The 25642-nt window shown below is 42.2% G+C and overlaps 2 protein-coding genes across 3 annotated transcripts; both read right to left on the bottom strand.

Moving 5' to 3' along the window:
* Positions 1–724: 724 nt before the first annotated feature.
* insig2 (insulin induced gene 2) lies at positions 725–12382 on the bottom strand. Of its 2 annotated transcripts, none has more exons than XM_031289663.2 (7): positions 12195–12382; positions 10419–10631; positions 6787–6959; positions 2708–2832; positions 2224–2390; positions 1503–1602; positions 725–1310 (listed from the first exon to the last, which is right to left on the bottom strand). In XM_031289663.2, exons 2-7 carry the CDS (start codon positions 10538–10540, stop codon positions 1269–1271), a joined length of 729 nt encoding a protein of 242 aa, XP_031145523.1. In that variant the 5' UTR covers positions 10541–10631; positions 12195–12382; the 3' UTR covers positions 725–1268. The 2 variants fall into 2 exon arrangements, with proteins under 2 accessions (XP_031145523.1, XP_035860358.1); XM_036004465.1 differs by having other exon boundaries at positions 10419–10548; positions 12195–12355.
* A 10349-nt stretch (positions 12383–22731) lies between these two features.
* si:dkey-251i10.3 (uncharacterized protein LOC553498 homolog) lies at positions 22732–25501 on the bottom strand. The gene has a single exon (XM_031289671.2). The coding sequence runs from the start codon at positions 25396–25398 to the stop codon at positions 23044–23046; it is 2355 nt and encodes a 784-aa protein (XP_031145531.1). The 5' UTR covers positions 25399–25501; the 3' UTR covers positions 22732–23043.
* Between the last annotated feature and the right edge of the window lie 141 nt (positions 25502–25642).

Raw genomic sequence — 25642 nt, 5'->3', positions numbered from 1 at the left:
GCTTTTAAAACTCAACCCTGTGTTCATGCATGGCTGAAACTAATTCCCTAAGCCGTTGTAAAATTCCAAAATGTACCATTCACTCCCAACCAAAACCCTCGGAGCTTTGAACAATCAATAAGACAAATCTGGGAGAACAATGTTTGTTTTTTTTAAATTGCAGATGCGTATGGTCCCCTCCGACCAGATCATGGTCTCATAACCTGTGGAGCCTTTGCACTAACCTAACTTAGTAAAAAAAAAAAAAACAACCGAGATATCTGCAGCTGATGTGGAACTTTCTGTTGAAGTACCATTTTCAAATGCTGATGGCAAAACCGGCAAAGCTCATTCACAGACATTCGGATGCCACGTCGTCACAGCTCACCTCGGCACGCTGTGGTCGGTCTACATTTGTCCATCGCTTAGCATGTTTGGTTGCTCTGGTGGGTCGTAGGCCTGTCCCATTCCATCCAGAGGCATTCTGCTCTACAGCGGTTGAGAACACCGCTTGGAAATCAAAAATGAACTGAGAGGTTTCAGGCTAAACTCTTTGGTCTGGCGATGTCAGGCTAAAAGCACTGTCCTTCCATGTATCCTTCCATTCTTCAGATCCGATAATACTGCACGTGTTGGTGACGAGCGGGGCAGGGAGTAATCCACTACAGGTGTCCTCACTGCCAGTGCAGACAAGTGTACAGTACACGTCATTCCTTTATCAAGAAAACCGAAATGTAGACATAAGCTAATTCAATAATAACATTCAATAAAAACAGTCTGGTATGTAGATGCATATCTGTTTAGATATGTCAACTAGGCTATGTGTTCTCCACTGATACGTGAAGGATGTGAAAGACTCAGGAGATAAGAGCAGTATTTAAAACTGATCCAGTGGGACTGTGTTTGGCACAACAAAGCCAAAGGTTTCAAACATTCGAGCTGATCTGAAGAACGATAGATGCTTCGCTGCTAATCCCTTCCCAGGAAAGTAGAGATAAACTGCACCAAAGAAAAAAAAAAAGAAAAAAAATATAACACAACAAACTCTGCTCGCATTGCTCGTTTCAGCTCAGGTTAGAATATAGCCAGTGGCCCACCCCCTGAGCTCTGAATGGGCTGACGAGAGCCAATGAAAAATACTGTCTTGTCCGGCAGAAAGCACCAGTCCAGCACTCCTGCCTAAGTGGCTGATCCGGGGCCAGCCAGTCCTGGTCTATGCTGCGTGCAGATGTTCTCCGACCTGCCTCTGGCTTTAAACGTCATCTGGAGCAGAGGCCTGATGAGATCCCTCAGTCCTGATGGGTCTTTTCCTGAATGAATTTGTATTCATACTGAGAGAAAAAAAACAAAAGCAAGAAAAACTGTTGACTGAACAGCTGAATGGCCGGTGTTCATGGCCGGTGTCTTTGAGTGTATAACTTTAGGACACTTTTATTTTACAGTCCACTCTAAGAAACCAGCATGAATCTAATACAACTGAGATTTGGCAAAGCAGATTTACTCAAGTTCTTCCAATTTCTTACCAAGGCTAGCTGCCGTCCTATGTTCCCCATAGTTATCACCCCTGCGAAGAAGATGCAAGGTAACCAGGAGCGAATATACAGGAAATCTGGAGAAGTATACCTGTGCAGAGAAGAAGCACATGACAGCAACTCTTGATTCTTTAAAAATGACATGCCAACACTTAACTTTGACCTACACTACCGGTCAAAAGTTTGGGGTCACTTAGACATTTCCATTCCACTCCATTATAGACAGAATACCAGCTGAGATCAGTTGCATTGCTTTTTTAATCAGGCCTTCAGTTTTCAGATTACATTATGTGCTTACATAATTACAAAAGGGTTCTCCAATGTTTTCTCAGTTAGCCTTTTAAAATGATATCAGATTAGTAAACAGAATGTGCCTTTGGAACATTGGATGAATGGTTGCTGATAATGGGCAATGTAGATATTGCATTAAAGATCAGCCACTTCTTTATACAACAGTCGAGAACCCTTTTACAATTATGTAAGCACATAATGTAATCTGAAAAAAGCTGCCCTGATTAAAAAAAAAAAAACAATGCAACTGATCTCAGCTGGTATTCTGGCTGGCAAAACATAATGTAGCTATACAGTCTTTAAAAATTCCTTGATACACAGAAAATTATGGTATTACATACACAATATATGTTTTCTGTTCATCATAGTCCGTTGGTTTCCACACCCTATCAATATGCAAACTAGGTGGGAGGGAACTTACTGAAAGACTCCATTATAAACCAGGAGTTGGGTGGCCAGCGTTGCCAACAGGGCGATGCTGACTCCCAGGCCAAAGCCGCTGCGGGAGCGGTCAAACGTCCACCACAGACCGACGGAGAGCGCCGCCAGAGTCAGAGACAGCTGGACGTTGTTGGCAAAGTCCACTTTCTGACAAAAGGTAGGGTCAAGGACCAAGCAGTCAACGGCTGGTAGCTCCAAACGTGTTTACACAGCTGCGTTACAGTGCAGAAGTACAGTACAGCTCTACCTTTTACCCAGTTAGCCATCAAATCATCAGTGCATTCCTCTGCTTGAACACTGATGTACGACAGTGTACACACAAGCCTCTGCCAATATTCACGGGGGAGAAATGCTGTAAGCTATCAAAGTCTTAGACGGACTGCTCGTTTTTCCCACCAGCATTTAACCCTAACCACTGAACTGAACAACAACAGATGCATAAAGCTCCAAAACTTTAAGGATACAGCACTGGCGTGGTTGATGCCCACAAACACAGCCACGCAGCGCATCACACTGGACCATTCCCGCTTGAACTTGTGTGGCTCACCCAGATGGCTGTCGATGCAGGGGTACAACAGCCCGATCATTGCTGCGAGGGGAAAAAGGAAGACAGAATAAACATAGAGCAGAAAATCAAGACACAACACAACCAGCTTTCACTACTACGGTGGCAAACTCAACATGTCTGGAGGTAATTGTTTTGCTGAGAATAAGCATTTTTGTTGAAAATGTTAGAGAAGGTTGTGGCTAAGCAACTAAATGCTGTGTCGGAGAGACACATTATCCATGATCAATTTCAATCAGGGTTTGGGAAACAGCACTCTACAGAAACTGCTCCGAGGGTTTCCAATGATATTTTAACGTCCTCTGATGTGGGGAATTGTTCCGCGTTGGTGCGTCTTGACCTCAGCTAGGCATTTGACACAGAAGACCATCACATCCTGATGAAAAGGTTACATGACTGGGTGAGTATGTCAGGCACAGCAAAGAAATAAGAACAAGCCAGGATGTTTTTCCCCTATCCCAGAATAGATCAGTGATGTAGCCAGACCTATCTTCAAAGCGCTGTGGGTCTGGCAATGTGAGACCGGGGGGCCCCTGGGCCAGAGCCTTTGTTTGATGCGATTGGTAATATTTCGCGGGTATGGGGAACACGGGTACGGGGAATACGGGTACGGGGAAACACAGGTACGGGAGAACAGAGGTAAAAATCTTTGAGATGGTAACACTTTATTGCCTCTGTAAAATAGAGTATGATTTGATGTTCTTCTGTTCTTACATCGTTGCTGGCCAACCTTCTTTTGATAATGAGCCAATCAAATTAAGACAAAACTGTGTCTCTATATCAAAACAGGATGCTTACTATATGTTGTGCTATAGAGTCATTACTTTAGGTCGACTGATTTAAAACTAGTTTTTTCCCACTTTATGGTCAGTTTGTGTGCGAATAAATCAATGAATAGATGAGTATGATGAATCTGAATGTGTCTAATTTACTTCAACAGGAACTGCTAATTATTTAATTTCCTTGCCCAAAGCTTGCAAAAGTAGACACTCAGACACTGCCAGTTAGTATTGTGAAAAATAATAAACTGCCGTGATTTGCATCACAGCTCACATCCGAATAACCTCTGACCTAACTAATGTGGCTTCAAAACTAATTAATTTCTGCACTGTCAACAAAACGCAGTTGCCCTTCCCTGGGGGGACAAAGTGTGTGTGTGTGTGTGTGTGTGTGTGTGTGTGTGTGTGTGTGTGTGTGTGTGTGTGTGTTAGCAACAAGTGGAAGCGACTGGCTTCTGCAGGAGGGGTGGTGTGTCTGGGGAAGAGAGAGCCTCAGGCTGTTGTGCTTTGGAACAGTCAGCGCTGCATTTCCACCCACAGCTTTACACCCAGGGGACAACATTTCAATAATGCGGCTAGTCGAGCCTTGTGAGCATGCTGTGCATTCATATGTAAGGCTGTGTGTGTGTGTATATATATATATATATATATATGTGTGTGTGCGGTCATACTCCTGCATGGTCCACTTTTTTTTTTTCTTTTTTCTTTTTAAATGCCATGAGCTATAGTTGCACAATTGCGTATACTACTGAATGAATTTGTTTAGCTCAGTAAAATAAAAGTATCTCATTGAACTTTGATTCAATGAATCGTGGTGTCTACATAATTCAGGTCAAGTTAATCAATACAGCTCTGCAGACAGGGAATAAATAACATTAGACAAACCCTAAACATAATTTCAGTGGCACAAAAAATTAAACAACCTTCAGTTCTTCTCAGCTTAAGTACTAATAAAGCATTTCATAGAATAGATTATATTTATATAATTGGTTATATTTGGAACATAGCAGAAATGATAAGAAAGAATCATACAATACAGGAAATATCTGACAAAAGAGGAACTCCTATAATATCCCTGTACACAGATGATGTCATTTTGTTTATTAGTGACCCTCTAAATGCTGTGCCAACATGTTTGACATTTGAAGGATTTTGGGATGGTGTCAATTAATTGAAATCGGGGGCTATGATGTTGGCGGGTGGAAGACTCAGTTGGACAAGGAGGTCACATTTACTTGGTTAGCATTGTCTAGGCATTATGTTTACCCCGGAAACATCACAGTTATAATAGTAAAGAAAATTTTGGTAGATTAACTGCCCAAATAAAATCAGATCTGGCACAGTGGGAGATCCTCCCACTTTCATTATTTTGTAGAATTGAAACAGTTAGGATGGATATACTTCTTAGGCTGGTATATCTTTTTCATTCATTACTCATTTGGATATGGGTATCAGTCTTTAAAATGCTAGATCATTTGATTTCCACATATATATGGCAGAAGATTTCCTTGGATTGGGGTGGCACCTGGATCGTGTCTGCAGCTGCTGCCGTGGTCCTGCTAGACGCCCCGCTACACCCTGCACTGCTACTAGTATTATTTGTAGTCATAGTTCTATTATCTTTATTGTGACAATTATTGCCACTCTACATCACACCCCCGACCGGCACCGTCAGACACCGCCTACCAAGAGCCTGGGTCTGTCCCAGGTTTCTCCCTAAAAGGGAGTTTTTCCTCGCCACTGTCACACTAAATGCTTGCTCTTGGGAGAATTACTGGAATTGTTGGGTCTCTGTAAATTATAGAGTGTGGTCTAGACCTACTCTATCTGTCAAGTTCCTGAGATAACTACACTAGATACTAGATAATTGCCACTGCGCATCATGCCAGCTTCTATAATTATTATGAAATCATATTTCTGTATCTGTGTCTCTGTTTCCCAGCCAGCAGCAGCAGATGGCCGCCCACCAAGAGTTTTTCCTCGCCACTGTTGCACTAAATGCTTGCTCTTAGGTGGGGGTGGGGGGGTGGGGGGTTTGGGTCTGTGTAATCTATAAACTGGGGTCTAGACCTTCTCGATCTGTAAAGTGTCCTGAGATAACTTCTGTTATGATTTGACACTATAGAATCAAAATTGAATTGAAGAGTAAAATAAGGACTAAATTGAAGTTGTTATCTTACCCCAAAAATAAAGTAGGCTTTAATCTCCCTAATTTAAAATTATATTACTGGGTGGCACAACTTTGTGGAATTGCTGAATGCAAGATGAGGAGACGATATCAAGAGAAATGAAGAGTTCAAATACTGTGGAGTTTCTGCTGGGTAAATAAGACGCTGGGTTTAGGGAATGAGAGAGAAAACAACAGACCACATGTTTGAAGGAGACATTTTAAAATCATTACAAAAAAAAAGAATAATTATACAAAATAAATGGTTTATACTCCAAAGACTTTTATAAATATTACTTAATGTCACATTAGGAATGGAATACCTTAAGTGATCACCTACTCCCAAACAACTGTTTTAATAGAATATGGATTTAAAAAGGACTATGGGGAAAAAAAAGAGGGTACAAAAATTGTGTCACAAATATATACATGTTTACAATCACACGAGTCAGGGAATACTCTGGATATAAAAGAAAAGTGGGAAGGTAGGAAAAACAGACTGGAAGGTGAGTCCTTCTCTCCACAGCTTTCAGGCAGCCTACCGCTGCGGATTCGGACCGCGCCAAAGTGTTGTTGCTGTGTATATGTGACTGCACCGTATGTCTTAGAGAATACAGGATTGAAGCATGTCAAAAGTCAAAGTGCTTGAGCCCTGCTACAATGTGCCTTTATATACGTGCATAACCTGCTCATTCCCAAATCGTCGCATATGGACCCTCGAATCGTGAGGTGCCTAGAGATTCCCACCTCTACTGCCAAACCACTCCCTCGTGTCTTTAGGCCACTACAATGTGTGTTTACTGTGGCCGAATTTCCTCTTAGTGTAACCTAAACCACTTTGGTTTGCAGTCCGATGTCACCTGGTGTGTTCAGTGTGGCCACCACTAGATCTGGCAGTTAGTGTGTGAATGAAAGGTGTGACATTTTAAAAAACGGTCTCCTGGCCATCTGAAACCAGTACGTTTAGCCACAAGTTGCTTTGTGTTATGTGTGCTTAAAGGTAAAGATTAAAACAAACCAGACAGGACATACCTGAGGCTGTGCCACAGCAGGGCGGCACCCACCAGGCTGAGGAAAAGATACTGCTGATGACATCGGGGGGGAAGAGGGTGACGTTTCTCTGCACCTGAAGTAAGTTCAGCACCAGGGCCAGGAAGACGCCTACAGAGAACAGCAGGGCTCCTCGGATCAACAGGTTGGTGGTCCTACAACGCAGAGACAAAAGGAGTCATTGCAATCTGGTTTTGGATCTTTTTTTTTTTTTTTTTTTTTCACAAGCCGCGAGTATATTTGACAAGAAAACACACTAATAAATGATATAAATATAGCCTATTATACATGATATAAATCAGGGGTTCTCAACCTTTTGCAAGCTGGGCCCCCCCAAAACTGGTTCATTGCAGTTGCCCCCCCCCTTCCCGGCACCACCCCCACTACACCACCTTGCACAGATAGATAGATAGATAGCCCTAGGCTAGGCTATTATTTTTAGGCCCACATTATTATTATTATTATTATTATTATTATTATTATTATCATCATCAGTAGCGGTAGGTAGGCCTATTATCATTACTAGGCTATAGTTATAATTGGCAGTAGCACCAGACTTCTAATGTGAGCTTGCAGGCATTATTATTATTATTATTATTATTATTATTATTATTATCATCATCATCAGTAGGCCTATTATCATTACTAGGCTATTGCTATAATTGGGAATTGGCACCAGACCTCCGATATGAATGTATGCTTTATTATTGTTATTATTACTAGGCCTAACAGTAGGCATATCATCTGCATTTTTTACAGAAGCTTGCAGGTAGGCGATGTTAATGTGAGACCTGAGCCAGGTATGCTTCATCGTACCTTCGAAGCTTTTTTGCAGCTGGTGGTGCGTCGGTTGCCTTGTTGGTCTTCACTAGAAATCTCTCCATTTTTGTTTGGTTTTGAAATAATTTGGATGTGGATTAGTTGTGTTTTCAATAACGTTGAGGCTATGATGTAACGATGTGTGCGTGTGTGCAGCCTGGACGCGGAGTGGTGTGTGTCTCCTCTCAGCTCTGACTGCAGCCTGGGACTGCTGCGCGAGGCTACTGAGAGACTGACCGCCTGTGAGGGCTTTTGGACAGGGGAGGGGCTCACGGCAGCACCTGCTGCTCGTTGAGCACATAACTGCAGAGTGATACGTGCTTTCTAGTCTCCAAACACCACAAAAGTCTCCAATAACACCAGTAAAAGTCGCTAGATTTGTCGCTAGTCGCTTCTGACAAAAAAAGTCGGCAGGAGGATGATTTGTTTTACAGTTGTGCGGAGGCTCCACGCAGAGCTTTCTCCGTAGCCTACGTAAGTGGCCTGATGTTTATACTTGCGCGCTGGTGTGTGCGTCGAGCCGGCATGTGTGTGTGTGTGTGTGTGTGTGGTAGAGGGAGAAGTGAGAGAGTGACGGCGATTAGCTCCAGAGCGAGTAGCGACTCTAGAGTCATAGTGAGAGAAACAAAGTGTCTCCTCTGTTCTTTCTGACCACGGTGGGAAATCTGGAGCAGGAGAAGTTAACCCTCTCCTTGATTTCATGTTGTTATGGAGAAGGAGAACCAGGAAATGTGTTGGGGAGGAAATGCAACGCTACCAAGCCACGGCTGAGCGACGTGTGTCGCCGCGACGTGTAGTTACATTTTTCGAGAGGTGCACATCAGGCTACGGCGTAGGGTCCGGTGTAGACACAGAGGGGTCTGCGTCTACGCCGGACCCTGCACCATCGATTCTGCGCACAACTATAAAAAGGCCTTTATAATAGTCCAACCACTTGCATTTCAACATGGGGGGAATTTTCGTGATTTATTTATTATTATTTTTTTTTTTTTCCTCCCATCCTGTAGCCTACTCGCGCCCCCCCTGGGAGAGTGTCCGTGCCCCCCCCAGGGGGGTGGGCCCCACCGGTTGAGAACCACTGATATAAATCATCTGATTCTGCAGTTTTGCTTTTGTACTTTCACACCAAATCCTCAGCCACCGTCCTGTCGGTCTTTGTCTCATCACGAGAAGTCTGACTCCTGCTACTGCTGTAAAAAAAACTAAATAGGTTTCATTTTTATAAAAAAAAAAAAAAAAATAGTTGGGACGGTGGGTAAAGGCCTTTTTATGCCTACGCCGGACCCTACGCCGTAGCCTGATATGCACCTCTCGAAAAATGTAACTACACTCTAGAGTCACTACTCGCTCTGAAGATAATCACCGTCACTCTCTCACTTCTCCCTCACTCTATCACCTACTACACACACACACAAGTATAAACATCAGGCCACTTATGTAGGCTATGGCAAAAGCTCTGCGTGGAGCCTCCGCACAACCATAAAACGGCCTTTAATAATGTAATTGGTGTAATCCCAGACACTGTAACACCAGTCACACCGACACTGGTGCTGAGGTATTCACCACAATGGGACGAACGGAGGACAACCACACAACATAACGCATCACACCACGGCTATCACCAGCGTGGAGGCATGAAATAATAAGTAGAGGCGTGGAAATTAAAACACGACGAGGTGAAAAGCTGTTTCGCGATATCAGTACACAACCAGCATGACGGAGTCTGGCTTTGACCTCGAAATTAGCACAGAAGATCCCCCGTCCGTCCGTCTGTCCGTTCTCCAAAGTTGACTCCGAGTTAACTTTTGCAAAGCAATAGCGGAGTTGCAATTGAAAAAAAGGCTGCCTGTAAAACCCAGCGTTAGAAACTGTGTTTCTGCTAGAAAAACTTAGTGCCGGTCATGTAAGCTGTAAGGTTTCATTTTACCGGTCAAATGGGAAAAGTTCCATGTTTATTGCGCTTAAAAACAACTGATAGGCAGGCTATATAAAGAATATCATCATCAAGGAATGTAGATTTATATTATTTGTATTGAAATGTAGTCTACTTGCTTCAGGCAGAGAGGCCAAAAGAATTAAATCAATGCACATTACATTGTGCCGATCTGAAATCAAATAGGCCTGGAAATAAAACCATAAAAACTACAGTACAAACAAACTGGCTCATAAAATGATAAAGTGCCGACTTGAATCAAAATAATTGTATATGTGTAATATGTAAAATAATATTGTAAAATAATAGCGTAATAAGTGTCTCTCTGCAACTCGATGCATATAACGTTAAGTATTAAGAGTCTGCCTTTCCCAAGGCGACTTCGCTGCGCTGTTTTGATGCTGTTCTGCAGGGAGAAGCCTCGCTCTCTTGGCACACTGGAGACTGGAATTACGCAGGCTAGTTTGGCCAGTTTGACCCACTCCGGATAGATTTCACAGTAATCCAAGCACCGCAGGCTGTTTACAAAGTCAAGCCTCCGTCACCGCGGAGGACATTCATCCTATATGGCATCTCAATGTGGGTTTGTGACATTAACGTTAAAGGAGAATTCCGGCCGATTTGTACCAGAATTTTGATCGCTAGATGTCACCGAGTACTGTCAATAGGAGAAAAAAAAAAGGACCAAAATCAATGCTAGCAAACTGGGGTTGCTGCAGCTACTGGCCTCATCCCGGACGCCGCTGTGCAGCTAGCAGGCCGAGCTAGCTACCGGCAGGATGGAAACAAGGTAGGTCCCTGCCTTTGGTCATCATGTTTTTCTTCTTTAGGTGAGCTAATGTGGAGAAGGTGCAGCACTAACCTGTTGGTGATGACTGAGATATAGGGGCCCCGGGAAGGCCGTGGCATCTGCCCGGGCCCCAACCACTGCTGCTGGCTGCTGGTCACTGTGCTGTCGCTCATGGCTGTCAGTGTTACGGACATTCATAAGCCAAGGTCAGGAAAATATAGAAAAGTATGTGACGTCTTCATCTGCCAGTGAGTTCAATGTCCTCCTCTGACATCCCAGGCCAAGCTGAAAAACAAGGACAGGCAGGGAATTAAGAAAGACAGAAAATCCACCCTAAAAACAAAATTGACATTATGCCATTTCAGTCATTTTAGACCATCTGTATCCACAAACATATACATACATCTGTCGTCCTAGCAGGGAATCAGACCATTAGAATGAAAGGTTATACTTTTTGACACAAGTGCAACTTTTTAAAACCGCTGCAAAATGAGGTTGATTGACTTCATGGTTTATCAATGGCTTACTAAATGAATGATGAGGTAGTGTTAGATAACTAATTGAATCAAAAGCCACATATCAAAGACTGGGACACACACTAGGGCTGCACAATTAATCGCAATGTTATCAAAATCGCAATATGGGCTAGTGCAATATCCAAATCGCAGAGTGGGGGGCGCAATATTTGTTAAAGGCAAAATATATGTCAAACCATTCTGAATGAAGTACTGTGGTGCTGCAGAGATGTCCCGGCCTACACATCCTATCCTACAGACTAAAGAAAATATCTTTGTTTGGTACAGATCCTTGCAAAAATCACTATAATCATTTTAATTTTTTAAGATGTAATTTTAGTCAATGAAAATGAGAATAATGATACACACATGATCGTTCCCTCCAATATCGTGAATCATATCGCAATCGCAATTTCAGTCAAAATAATCGCAATTAGGGTAAACATACCCATTAAGCTCAGGCACCATTTAAGCCCACTTGCAACTTTGAAGTCAATTTAAAAAAAAAAGAGGGGGCTGTCTTCTGCTACTCATTTTATCCAATCTAACAAGTTCTTAGTTACACGTCAGTTTTTGTTGAGAACCAATCACATTTCTCAATGTTAAGTTATGTTAGCCTACATCAGTGCAGTCTCAAGGAGGCTCACATAAAGTCGCCTCAAAACTTTGGTGTTTACCTAGATATTTTCCTCATATAGTGCAGACCTAACACACACACACTTATAAACAAAGATGTAGCATCTATTTATTATTATTCATAACATTCAACTTCTGTAAATTTGACTTTAATTCTGGTTCTTGAGTTGGACTGCGCTCACCTTTAGGCCAGACTGTGCCTCTCGTGCGATGATGATACAAGAGGCATACACTGGGGTTAGTTCACCTCATGTGACTCTGTGTGGTCATCTAAGGCATTAGCTACTTTAACACAGCCTCCTTTAGAACTTTAATTTCCTAATAGTGACTTAACGCTAGCTATCGACCGGGTTGCTGTGGCAATTAACTGGCTAGCTATCTGACGAACTTAGCTAGCCTAAACGCTAATCATTAAGCAGCGTCAACAGCATTTGCCTGTCTTTCACTAGATTATTGCTGCTGGTGAGTAAGTTAAAATGAGGCAATGAAACACCTAGCTACATTACAGTTAATAACGTTACTTATAAGAAATGTAGTTATGAACGCAGCGGATATGCTAAATTAGTTAGCTTGACGCTAGCTAGTTGACTAGCATGATTAACGTTATAGGTTAGCTAACGTCAGCTAACTGCATTTGTTATTCACAGTTGGCGTTACCCGTCATAGTACACTGGCTGAGGTCAAAGATAACTTTTACCTTATGTTGACAGAGACATTCCAATACAATCATATGGCATTTAAATAGCTCAGCGTTTAACACCAGGCTGCAAAACACGAAATAAATTAGCCTTCTTCTCTCCCTACTGAGACTACTTCCGGCTATCTAAGATGAATGAACCAGAGTGGCTCTGCAATGAACACATCCACCCAATCAGCGTGACGTGACGTAAAGACGTTACACAAAACTGACGTGTTGATTAGAGTTTACGTTCCATGGGTTAACCCCAAACAAATGTCTGTCTGAAGAACAGCTGGATAACATCATAAACGAGGTTAACATATTCATATATATAATCATTTTTTTTACATATCAATGTAATTAATTAAACCTGAAAATGAGTTGAGAGATACTGAAAATATGTTAAAGTCGTATTTTGGAGATAACTATTATGTAAGCTACTCTCATTCTCTCTCTCTCTCTCTCAAATTCTAAGGGGCTGTATTGGCATGAAAGTTTCAATAACAATGTTGCCAAAACATCAACAAACAAAATAAATAAATTTTAAGACAATCGTAAAGACAGAATTTAGACATACATAGGTACAGATATTTAAAGCGCTATATCAAAATAAACAGTGTGTGTGTGTGTGTGTGTGTGTGTGTGTGTGTGTGTGTGTGTGTGTGTGTGTGTGTGTGTGTGTGGGTGGGTCTGTCTGTGTCTATGTCTGTGCCTGTGTGTCTCTCTCTCTCTCTGTCTCTCTCTCTCTCTCTCACACACACACACACACACACACACACACACACACACACACACACACACACACACAAACGCACACTATGTTTTTTCTGCAACGTATTTGATTTGCTCTTGTGGTCGTCTAATAGGCTTACAGCGATGCAGAGGTGAGAAAGTCACAGTACGGAGTGGATCACTCTTAATCCTCAATCCCATTTACACTCCATTTTGTATTCAGCATACTGAGACCATGGATGTAGTTTCAGACCAAGACTGAGACCTGCTGCTCATGATGGGGTTAGAGGGATTATATCTGGCTACACAATAGTTTGAATATAAACAGACTATCCATGCTCTCTCATTCCACCATAGCTCAGAGTTAATTCAGAGTTAGTTTTCATGCTACAGATTTCGAAAATCCTAGTAGAGAAAAAGCTCAGAGCAAGCTGCTGTTATTGCATGTGATGATGCCAAACAAACTGAAATAAATGTAGACAAAGGAAAATAAATGTAAAAGGCGACACAAAGCTACTAGTTCCTAAGAAATTAGAACTGCAATTATGTATTCATATAGCAATTGTTTAAAGTAGATTTAAAGGGCACATATAAAAACTCACTTTTTCAGTGCCTGTGTATACATTTGGATATTTGTTAGTTCCTTCCAATTCACAAACTGTAAAATAAGAAAACCCAGCCAGTTTTCTGTGGGCTGCCTAAAATTAGAAATTTTGGGATTCAACAAGCCATTCAGATTTGGCTTCCCTTCCTGTCCCATGCAGGCTCATTAGTAATTACCGTCCCCCTTATGAGTATCTCCACCCACGGCTTGAGAACTATACAGAAGAAAAAAAATCTGAGCAGATATAAAGTAGCATAATTAAATCTATGACATTAACGATGAAACATTAAAATTTTGTATATTCACATTCAGTTTTGAAGTTAATTTGCATCTGTTCCAAACATTAGACATTGTGGATTATTTTCCTTGACAATATGTGTTTACATAATCCAAGCCAATCTTCACACACCCACTCACCCAACTCTGCTCCAATAGAATCCGAGTGGGAGGAGCCACAGGTTTGGGAACCATGAGTGTAGTTGGCATGGATGTATAATACAACCTGGATTTAATTAGGTGTGTGTGACACTCCAAAAAAGAATTTATCCGCTGATTTATAGATGTCTCTTTTGCCTTCTAAGTCTATAGGGAAATGTGGTTTTTGGGACCCATGGCATCACGTGATGGTCCGGGAGTTGCAATCACTGTTTATGTTCATTGCTTTAAAGCTCAGCACACTTCATTGGGTCCTGGTTGTGAGTCACACTCTTCACTACATTCAGCATTTATATAGACTTTCTAGTCTGGTTTACTGCGTTATTACTGACCTATATCACTAACCAGACCACTATTTGCACTAAATGTATATTGACTCCTCACTACGTTTCAGCAGTGCTATAGACTGCCTATTCATGTATATTGTGTTATTACCATATCACTTTCGCATATCCATCGTCTTACATACACCTCCCTTTGCACCGGCTTTGTAATGCCTACTTAATCTGCACTTTATGTAGGCTATTGTATTCTGTATTCTTGTATTGTATTGAATGTGAAACTGTATGTTGTCCTACATGCTTATGCTTTTCTTGGCCAGGTCGCCGTTGCAAATGGGAACCTGTTCTCAACGGCTTACCTGGTTAAATAAAGGTTAAATAAAATAAAATAAAAATAAAAACATCAGCCCTTGCCCTTTAATAGTCCACCAAAGCCCTGTGGCATTAGGTTTCCATGACCCCCAGGCTAATCTGGTCAAATAAAATCACAACTCTTCTCAAATAACTACACTTTCAGAAATCTCGCTTGATCTACATAATTAAATTAAGTTGTTTATTTTTTACATACACAAAATTAAATAGTTTGTACAAAGACTAGCCTTGCGTGATATTAATCTAATCATCTGGTCATATCATTTTTTCCTTTTTAAGTAGATCAAGCAGGATATTTTTTATCAGTATACCTTTGCAAAGGTCTGGCATATTTTTTCCCAAGCCAATCAGAGCAGACTGAGCTTTTTTGGAAGGGGGGGGCTTAAGAGACAGGCGCTAATATGGAGCAATTCAGACAGAGGGTGAATGCAGTCAGACAGACAGCCAAAATGAACTACAGTGTGTGTGTTCATGGTAATGAAGGAACATGTCACCCAGTCAACAGAGTGGCTCATTGATGTGTTTTAATATTTTTTGGACAACAGTGGAATTTTAACACACGTGAATAATTTCCCCCAATAACAAAAATATAAAGTATCATATGAAGTATCACCAACCCTATGCTTTAATAAATATTTGTGTATGTTGTCATATCTAAAGCCATTTTCATTTCATTTCATTTTTCAAATTGTGACAGCCAACCTTTAGGCCCAGGAAGAACGATCTTAACATGGCTACATCTCACTATCATCAGATTCCGGCAGCTAATTTATGCTTATGCCATTTATTTTTCATCTAATAAGATGACTCGGCAGATTCTTTGCACTCTACTACTCACAGTCCCACGGGAGACTCACTTAACCCTAATAATTAGAGTGATAAAGGAAGTCTAGTAGGTAAGAGGAGGGTATGGGGGCTTTCGATTAGTTGTCAAGGGCTACTTGGAGGCCCCCTGACGCAGCCAGAGAACAGCCAGGGATTCAATTCATCATCCTGCCTGTGCCAAGCGCTAAGGGCCTTTTCATTATCAGACCACTGAGTCCCACTGTCGGCTCCTTCAGTATAAATGTGAGTGATGGCGTGTGCAGGGTGGGTTGTGGGTGTAGATGGTGATGGAGGGGTGGGGCCGGGCCCTCGTCGTAAATGTCATCCCCATTGGACCGTTACAGGTCCCCGCTCCAAAATAATAGGCCCCGTGACCTCTCTGTTGTCTATAATTAACCTCTAACCCCCTCCCTCCCTGCCTCATCCTCCAATCCCCAGACAGCCATGATGTGGGAGATGCTGTTTGCCAAGCAGCCCCCGATTCTCTCGCTACAGGCAGAGGCGTGAATTAGGGAAAGGGTGTGGGAGCAACAAAAGAAAATGGCTGCTGCTCTTGTTTTTCAGTGAATGAATCACATGTTAGGGATGACCTATCACTCTGCGTTGTGATGCCTAAAAATGGAATCTTTAATGACGTGACAAGTCCTGCGAAAGATAAGAATCAGGGTCATAATGACATACAAAAATGTGTAATGCCTTGTTTTTACGTTGAAATCGAATGAAAGACGCTTTTCCAATTCCTTCACACAATTTTGTCAGAGCAACGCATTTTATTTTTATTATGAATGTTACAGCAACCTACACGGACGGGTCTCGCAGCAGAAATGTGGGGGCTCTCTCTCAAAATGAGTGTTTGACATTCCCTCTCTGTCTCTGTGTGTGTGCGCTTGACATGCTCTGAATCTGCATTAACCGCAGCTGTGCCATGTCTCCAGCAGCAGGGGAATAGCCAGGTTTGGAAAGACAAGCTCGGTTAAAAAAAAGAAAAGAGAAATGAGCTGGAGAACACAGGTACCTCCCTTGTGCAGGCATACAGACATTCACCACAACAATGAAACACCCAACGAGCAAATTGTGGCAACGGTAGGTGTCGGCTAAATAACCCCAAATCACAATAGAAAGTCAAATGGTCTCTAATGGCTGGAGCTGACACCTGTACATAATGACATTTAATGACACACACACACACACACAGACAATTGCAGGAGAAGAATCACACAAGGAGGAAATGAGACATAGAATGAGGGAGCTTTTCTCTGTCTTTAGCGGCAGACAGGAAGGAAAGGCATCTTTCATATTCAGGCGGTGGAAACAGAAAGGAGTAATTTGTGGTGCGTGATTGTCTGTGCAGGTTCTTGGAACTGTGAGAAGGAAATGCAAATGCCCTGTTGCTGGCAGCACCACAGAAGCTATGCCAGCATGTGTGTGGCATATTGAATGATAATGACAAAGCAGGCTATATCCCCTGTGAGCAAGCCTGCGGAACAATGATTACAGATTGGCCGGTGTGTCCTTAGCATCACAAGGGACTCTGATTCTAATGCTAATCAGAGCTGCTGCCCACTGAAATATATCTGTACTTGCAAGGCACAAGGAAATAAGATGGAATATCCCGGTTAGGCTGTAATTGTATAATGAAGCCCTGTTTATTTTGATATTTCAGCCCACAGGAATTTATACATTAGCTTTTGGCAGGCTTAACCTATTGCACCACCTGCTGGCCTGAGGCTGGTATATGGGTGATACACGCTTGGTTTTTGTTCTAGGACACTTAGAAGCAATTATCCGCCGCCAGGCATAAAATATTGATGTATGAGCTTGACTGTATTCTGCGTTATTCAATTTGTCGTTTGTGGTGGAGAGCCTGTTAAAGGCGCTTCATCTTCCTCTGTTAGTTGGATCATACAGGCACGTGCTAATCCAGTCTCAATAGAAATGGTACACCTATTGGGATTCATCCCCAGTTCAGGTTTTACACTCTCATCCCCTCCCCTGCTCCATCAGCCTGCATCAGTCACACTATCACCCCCACCTTTCCTCTTTGAATGTACTTTATTTTCATTCCGAGGAGAGAAACAAGAAGGAGAGCCGAGGCACAGTGATGCTCAGCTGCACACTCAATGTAGGTTAATGGAAGGGAGGAGAGTCTGAGCTCAGGCCGGCTCTGATTGGCTGGCCGGCGACGTGCAGCTTCTTCGCAGCACAACCTGTCAGTGTTAATCAGGGCCCATCTCTTAACAGCCAGCCAGGGCTATCGGAGAGGTGAGCCCATTGCTATTCAGGACGAAACAGATGATAAATCATTTGTACATAATTAGTGCTCAGCAAGGTTACAACTGACACGTATTTTCATCTTAATTAGGAGGGAAATTTGTTCCATTAATTTAATTTGGTGCGCATGAGCGCCTCTGCACCTAACTAAGTTAATCTTACACCTGTCAGGATGGGAATGGAGTCGGGCCTCGGATCACATGGCGAAATGAGTAAGAGTCCTCTATCAGATTGTTTCAGGCACAGACATCCAAGCCAATTGGAATGTAGTGAAGCAGCAGTGGCAAATAAAACTGCAGCTTTGAACATCTACTGCTGTGTGTAGTAGAAAGTGACTGTTATGGCTATTTAACTCCGCTCTACTGCTCTTAAATCAGTTTGGAATGACTATGCATGATGATAAATACAGTAAGAGAACCCTTGTCTTCTGTCACATCTCATAGCCATAATACACTTTAAAAGCTGATCAGGGAATAGGAGTCGGTATCATCTTCAATTTCTTAGCAGCCAACCAATGAGGTAAGCATAAATACTCCTTCATCCTAGAACAAATGTTTAAGCAGATCTTACAAATGGGCATAATGGAGAAAAACATGTTCCATCATGGGGGTTGTAAGGCCATTCGTACCCCCAGCTCTCTGATTTACAGCCACAGCAGCCTTCATATATTTGAGTGAGAATCACTGTCTGATCTTGTTGCAGTCCAGCGCGCAGGAGTAAGTCCAAGGACTAGGTCTCTTTTCATTGTTGAAAGCTGAATGAAGCTGTAGTAATTGCCCCCAAAAAGGTGGTTTCGATAGAGAGAGAGATGGAGAATGACTGATTTAGTAACTATAAGGTTTCTAATGGAATTTTCCACTGCCTCTCGGGCATTCAAGCTGACAACCATTACCTGAACTGATGCATAGTCCATTACGGGATCCCCCACTTTAATAGAGTGTCTATCATGTGAAATACAGAGATGTCAGTTGCCAAAGTATGCACTCTCACCCATGTGTGAAGGTTTAACCCAACTGTAATGGCTTTTCCTTTAGACACTGCTGAATGGCCTTAAATATCTACAGTATGTATGAGAAAGAGAGTGGAAGGAAGTCAAGCACAAACTTGTAAAATGCTGTTGTTGGATGCTGTACAACTCATAACTGTGGCCCTCTGCTTCTTTCAGGCAGGCCAGTGGGAGCGTGCACACTCACTGGTGCTAAATCAAATGTGAGCGGCTGCGTCATGTCTGCAGACCTGCTGGTCAGTTTACGTCATTCAAATAGGTCTCAATGACACAATTTCGTCTGTCATCCTGTAAAAATGCCTAAAATACCAGGATGTTAAAGCTAATTTGTTTCTTTTGATTGATGGCAGGAAATTATTATAAGTTAAGCGAGATACCCCAGGCAAAACCATCATTTTTCAATTTTGAGTTTTTGGGGCTATATTACTTCCATAGCATGTATTCTTTCAGACTATTGGGGGAAAAAAACATCTAAAATACACATTTAGATGTTTATTTTACACTTTGTGTATTTTCACCTGCAAATTCCTCCTAAATTCAGCAACAGTTAGCATTAGATAATGCCTCATTTGCATATTTTAACAAAAGATTTCAGAAAAGTTAAAAATACATGTCTTAATGTAACAAATTAACTGGGCAAGTTTCATGTTGATATCTGTTAGTTATTTGTTTTACCCTATCACCTGTAATGTCTTGCAAAATGTGTGGGATTTTATAAAGTATATCTTTAAAGGCTTAAAGGCTTAAAAGTAGCACTTACATACACCTAACTGCCCAGTTTCACTCCTATCTATATTCTGAAGGTTTTTACAGAGGGGTTTTGTTCAGATACCAATCATAGCCTAATTTATGTAACATTTTATACCTAAACACATGGCGAAAATTGATTTTTTTTTATGACTGTTGACACCATATTCTGATTTCTGCAGTGATAAAAGAAGATATCCAATATTATTATCCAGAATTTTGAACCTGGCTTTATCCAATGTTCAGATTTATCTTCTGGAAATGTATGCAAATTAGCGCATATTTAACAAGATAATGCTTAATTTCCATATTTAAACATAAAATTCCAGAAAACTTGTAATACAAAAGATAGTTGTCTTAACCCTCATGTTGTCCTCGGGTCAAATTTGACCCGTTATCAAAATGTCTTTATCAGAAATATGGGTTTCTTTTTAACCAAATTACCCCAAAATAACATGGATGGTTCCCTACAACGCTCTTCTCAAGTACAATTAATGATCACTATACTTTCATTACATTTTGAGTTGTTTTCTTTAATTTTATAGCATTTGAAATGTAAATTTTTTTTATATGTAATTTGAAAATGTAAACAACGTTTCCATTCTAAACAGTGTCTAAACAGTATTCGGACTAAACTTTGACATACACCAGTCTGTGATTATCCATCAGCATACATTACTCTAATATTAGTTAAAATTATTCATAATTTCTGCTTTTTTGACTCAAAAATGTGGTATAATTTCCTTTAAAAGAGGTATATTGACCATGAATTCCAAAAATAAGTGTAACAGTAGTGGTAATAAGTTGTTGAGTGGTGCGTAGACAGTACTGGTGGTAGTCGACAAAAGCATCAGTCAAAAAAAGACAAAAACATTGAAAAAAGTGTCAAAAAAAGAGACAAAAAGTTGAAAAAAAGTCTTTTAAAAAAGTGTTCATTTTCTATTTTGACCTGAGAGGACAACAAATGCATGGTTGGCGTGAAGACAACACGAGGGTTAATGTATGTAATCAACTGGGGAAGTTTCATGGTAATATCTATTAGTTATATTTTTTTGTTCCTATTCACCTGCAGTGTCTCCCGTTAAGTAACAGCCTTAAAAGCATTACACAGCAATGTGAATGCAATAGTTTGCCAATAGAACAGGAAATGATGCAGATATTTCCCCATAACACGTCATTATTGTTTATCATTTTTAGGGTTACAGTTGAGGATTATTTTTCAACAAAATGTTACTAATTCATATGATCATTATTTGTTCTATTAATTGACTAATTATTTGGTCTGTTGTATGTCAGTAAATGACAGAACATCCCAATACCCCAATGGTCAACATGTCTTGTTTTGTACAAAACCCAAATATATGTATTTTAACTATGATATAATAAAGAAAAGCAAGTTGTTCTGTAGTACAGTCCTACTGTGCTGCTTGAAAAATGACAAAAATCAATTTAACTATCAAAACTTGCAGATTAATGTTCTTGTGATCAACTATTCTATTAATTGACTAATTGTTTTTAGCTCTATACATTATTGCTGATACAGCTAGGTATTGTTTGAAATCATTTTTTTATGTTAGTGCCAATAAAATATTTCACAATACCAATACTAGGCACTGCAATCATTTTTTTTGATACCTTACTTTGAGGAATATAACCATAGATGTCTATAAGCCCTTTTTCATTTTAAAAATAGAAGCCAAAGACAAGAGTTATACAAGAACATGATTTAAAAAATGTGATTTGAATCAGTACAACAGTACAAATCAAACTGTCTAGCTTTCAGTCATTAACAGAAAATAGGGAAAGTCATGTTTCCTCCCAAATGTGATTTTGATAGTTTAGGATCATTCCCAACTTTTGCTTTCCATATTGTGATTCAATGAATGACACAACCTTTTTCTTTGGACCGTGTGACTTTGACTCCCACTCTATTCACCTTGTATTTCCCCCTAATGGAGCTCCAATGTAGGGTTAAGCCTTTTTTTTTGTCATCATGTATATCGGTAACCAGCTTATGCCATCACTTCGTTCTAAGCTGTTGCACTCATTTCATTTCATACACTGTATCTGTAATTCAGCTTAATCATTCGGTATCTTTCACTATGGAATGTTGGCTTAGGTTCTGTCTATAAGTGATTTTTTTCTTACACATGACACAAACTAAATATATATCACACCCACGGGAGATGTCACAGCAACATCACGTGACGCTTCTGAAGAGGACTGCAGAGTCAGCAGTCGAAACGGTCAAGGTATGACAAAAAAACTTTAAGCCTGTTCTAAAAGAAAAACATCACTTATAAAGTGAAATAGCAGGCTAAATGAACTTGTTTGGATTATTAAGTTCTGTGTGCCTGAACAGTGCTTGTCATTCAAATCAGTGAATAATAAGTACATTTACTCCAAGTACATACTACGTCCTTGTACTTGATATCTCCATGTTCCGCTGCATATTTCTGCTCCACTACATATCAAGAGGAAAATATTGTACTTATTACTCCACTCCATTTATCTAAAAGCGATAGTAACTAGTTTAGACTCAGGTATTAGAAACCCATAATAAGAAATACATAAAATTACAATATATATTTATACCATACATGTAACTACCCATTACATAAAGTAGCAACAACATTAAAATGCAACTAAGACTACTGCATCAGTAATAAGACTTCAAGAATAGAACATATAGACCTATAATAATGTAACATTTAAAACGCAGCCATCCTGCATGAGTATTTTTTTAAACTTTGGGGATGTTTTGCTGTTTCTATTACTTATGTACTTGTGTTTGAGTAACGATGTGAATGAAGAAGAAGAGTATTTTACATTAGAGGTGCAACGATGAATCGATGAATCGATTAGTTGTCAACTATTAAATTAATCGCCAACTATTTTGATAATTGATTGTTTGAGTCATTTTTTTATTAAAACAAATAAGATTTCTCTGATTCCAGCTAAATGTGAATATCTTCTAGTTTCTTCTCTCCTCTGTGACAGTAAACTGAATATCTTTGAGTTTTGGACAAAGCAAGACATTTGAGGACGTCATCTTAGGCTTTGGGAAACACTGATCCACATTTTTCACCATGTTTTGACATTTTTATAGATCAAACAACTAATCGAGAAAATAATATAATCGACAGATTAATCGACTATGAAAATAATCGTTAGTTGCAGCCCTACCACTGGTAACTAGGTCACCAGTTCTAAACATTACGATATGACAACCTTTGCTTTGGAGGTGCATGTGTGAGGAACAAAAACACTGGGAAGCAGTTACTGTTTCAGTTGTAAATGTACTGCACCGCTTTTAGACAACACAATACATACATATGAGTAATAGCTGTTAACAATTTAACCCACAAGCCTGCGATCAAGAATACAATAATAAAGGCTGCTGAAAATCATTTTCAAATACATGATGTCAGCTCTCTAGACGCTGAAACATTCTCACAACATGGACTGAAGTAAACTGATCACAGCATCACACACACACAGAGCCACGCAGACCTGAATGTCTACATAGTAGCTGAGTAGTGGAGAATTACTAACAACCTGCCGGGGTTAGTTTCTCTTTATTTACTGTTACTGTTAATGGTTTCTTTTCCGTGAGTCCACAATACTTGTATTCCCAGTGGAAGCCTGCTTCTTGTCCTTCATCAGCTCCTCCCGAGCCATGGGCTCGATGATGGCGCCCAGCTGGGTGAGCACCTTGGGCTTGCTGATCTTCTTAACGGTCCGTTCGGTGTTCCACGTGCGGCCCAGCGGAGAGCGGATGGTGCTCTCAAACTGCGCGTGGTTCTGGAAGGGAAAGGGCAGCGAGTTGACCTGGTGGAGGCTGATGGAGCTGTTTCTCTTCTCCGACACGATGACGCTCGGCAGGTGTTGGTCTTTTCGGCGCGGAGGCGGCGCCGTCTTGATCCTGAACCTCCTGCGCTTGTTGCGGGACGGCTTGAGGTTCGTGCCGCCCCACTCGCCCCACCCGGGCAGTGTCAGGTCCACCACCTTGGGCTTCCCCGCGTCCTCCTGCTTCCTCTTGTCCTTGAGGAAGTCCGAGACGACGTCGTCTCCGGCGAAGGCCTCTCTGATGAGCCCCCTCTGGTCCAGCTTTTCGTCCGAGTCTTCGGTGTCCTCGACGGTTGGAGCGAGCGGCACCTGGATGACTTTTGCCTCTTTGGTGAGCACTGTTTTCAGCTCGATCCCTCTTTTCCTTTTTCGGTTTTTGCCTGCCTTCGGAGTTGCAGATGCCAGGTTTTCGGTGGCCGGGGGCTCCTGGGGCTGAACAGGGGCTTCATCAGCGGCCTCCTGACTGAGGAGCTCCACATCCTCCAGAGTCCTGATCCTCATCAGCCCTTCCTCCAGCTGAGCTGAAGTGTCCGTGTGGCTGGCGTCTGCAGCTGCCTCAGCCTGCTCGGCCTCAGCCTCCCGACGGCTGTCTGCCATTCCTTGGAAAAGGCTCGTGAACTCCGAAAGCTCCTCTTCCTCTTTGTCTGACGTGTCGGGGTCACCTGCCTCGGCTTTTTTCTCCTCGGCGTCTGCAGATATGATGTCCGTCTCCTGAGCCTGACGCAGTTTCCTCCTGCTGTCAAACTCTCGGAGGAGCGCTTCCTCCTCCGTTTCCTCAACCTCTTCTTCCTCCTCCTCTTCTTCAACAACAACAACTGTATTTCCCCCCGCTCCAGGCCCTTCAGCTTTAAGAACCACAGTGTCACTTATCTCTTTTTCTGTGGGCTCTTCTGAGAGCTTCCCTCTCATCCAGGGATTTGAAGAATCCAGTCCCTGCTCCGCATCGTTTACAAAATCAGGCAGCACCTCTGCTTCCTCCTCCTCCTCTTCTTCCTCCTTATCATTCAGCGAGGTCACCAGCTTCTGGGTCAGCTCTTTGTTCACCTCCAGCTGCTGCTGCATGGCTTTGCGAGCCCCCTCGTCGTATTTGGCCATGATGGCTTTCGACTTGGCCCACTTGCCGCTGTTCTGGTGCTTCAGCGACATCCTCTCCTGCATCCTGGACAGCTCCATCTTATTCAGCTCGTCCAAGGCAGCGGCAGGGTCCGACCTCACCATCTCGTCAAACTGCTTCACAAAATCTTTGCGCTTGGCCTTGTTCTGCACTTTGTGGTATTTCTTGCTCTTGATCTTCCTCTCTCTCCGGGCCTTGGACTCGTAGTAGGACTGCAGAGCCCGGGCTTTCTGCAGCTCCGCGCGTCGGATCTTGGCCTCCTCCAGGCTCATCGCCCTCATCGAAGCCTCCTCGGTCGGGGTCAGGACGGGGTCGTGGATGGGCTGCTTGTTGGCGGACAGGAGGGCGAATATCTCCTGCTCGAGCGGGGTCTTCGCCTTCCAGCCGGTCACCACCCTTTCCATGGGTTTAGGGCCAGAGGGCTCCTGGTTTAAGGGGAAGATCAGCTGCTCGGCCCTCTGGTTCTGTTTAATGATCCCTTTCCACCGGGTCACCTCTGTGGCTGCCTTCTGGAAGGCCACGTCTCTCTGGATCCTCTGGCTCTCCTGCTTGCTGAGAGGGCACTCTATGGTCTTTGTACTCCGCTGCAGGTTCTTCAGCTGCTTCTTGGCCTTGGCCGGGACAGCGGAGGTTTTTTCCATAGTCCCGATGAGGTCAGACAGGTCGACTTTGTCGCCCTCTCCCTCCGCGTTGACAGTAAACTCAGACATCTGGACGGCCGCCTCGGATCTCTCTCCCAGCTTTTTCTTCCTCTTACCACCGATAGCGCTGATGGCCTCCAGCAGCTTGTGGCGTTTTCGTTCATCCTCGCCGTCCTCGTCCTCTTCACTTGTGATGTTTTCATCCGCGTTGTATAAACCCTCCTCATCATCATCACCGTCGTCATCGTAGACCACATCTGGCTTCACCTCTGCGATCTTAGCTGTCCCCTTGGAGCTCTTCTTGAGACTCTTTTTACTCACTTTCTTCTTGGAAACTTTAGCCATGCTGGAGTAAACACCGCCGGAGAGTGGAACGGACTCGGTTGTACACACGTGTGCCGTGAACGGAGCCGTTGTCGTAAATGTATACGCCGCAACGTGACCAGCACTGTCGCAAAAAATAGCTCCTTCCCTTAAAATACAAAAAGATGCAATAATGACTGCACTAATGACAGAATATCAATGTGCGGAGATACCCGTAAACAACGATAACTGAAATAAACGATAACGAAAATAGGAAATACATGCG

Source organism: Sander lucioperca, chromosome 8 (assembly GCF_008315115.2).
Source record: "Sander lucioperca isolate FBNREF2018 chromosome 8, SLUC_FBN_1.2, whole genome shotgun sequence".
Lineage (NCBI taxonomy): Eukaryota > Metazoa > Chordata > Actinopteri > Perciformes > Percidae > Sander > Sander lucioperca.
This window is presented reverse-complemented; position numbering and strand designations above follow the sequence as displayed.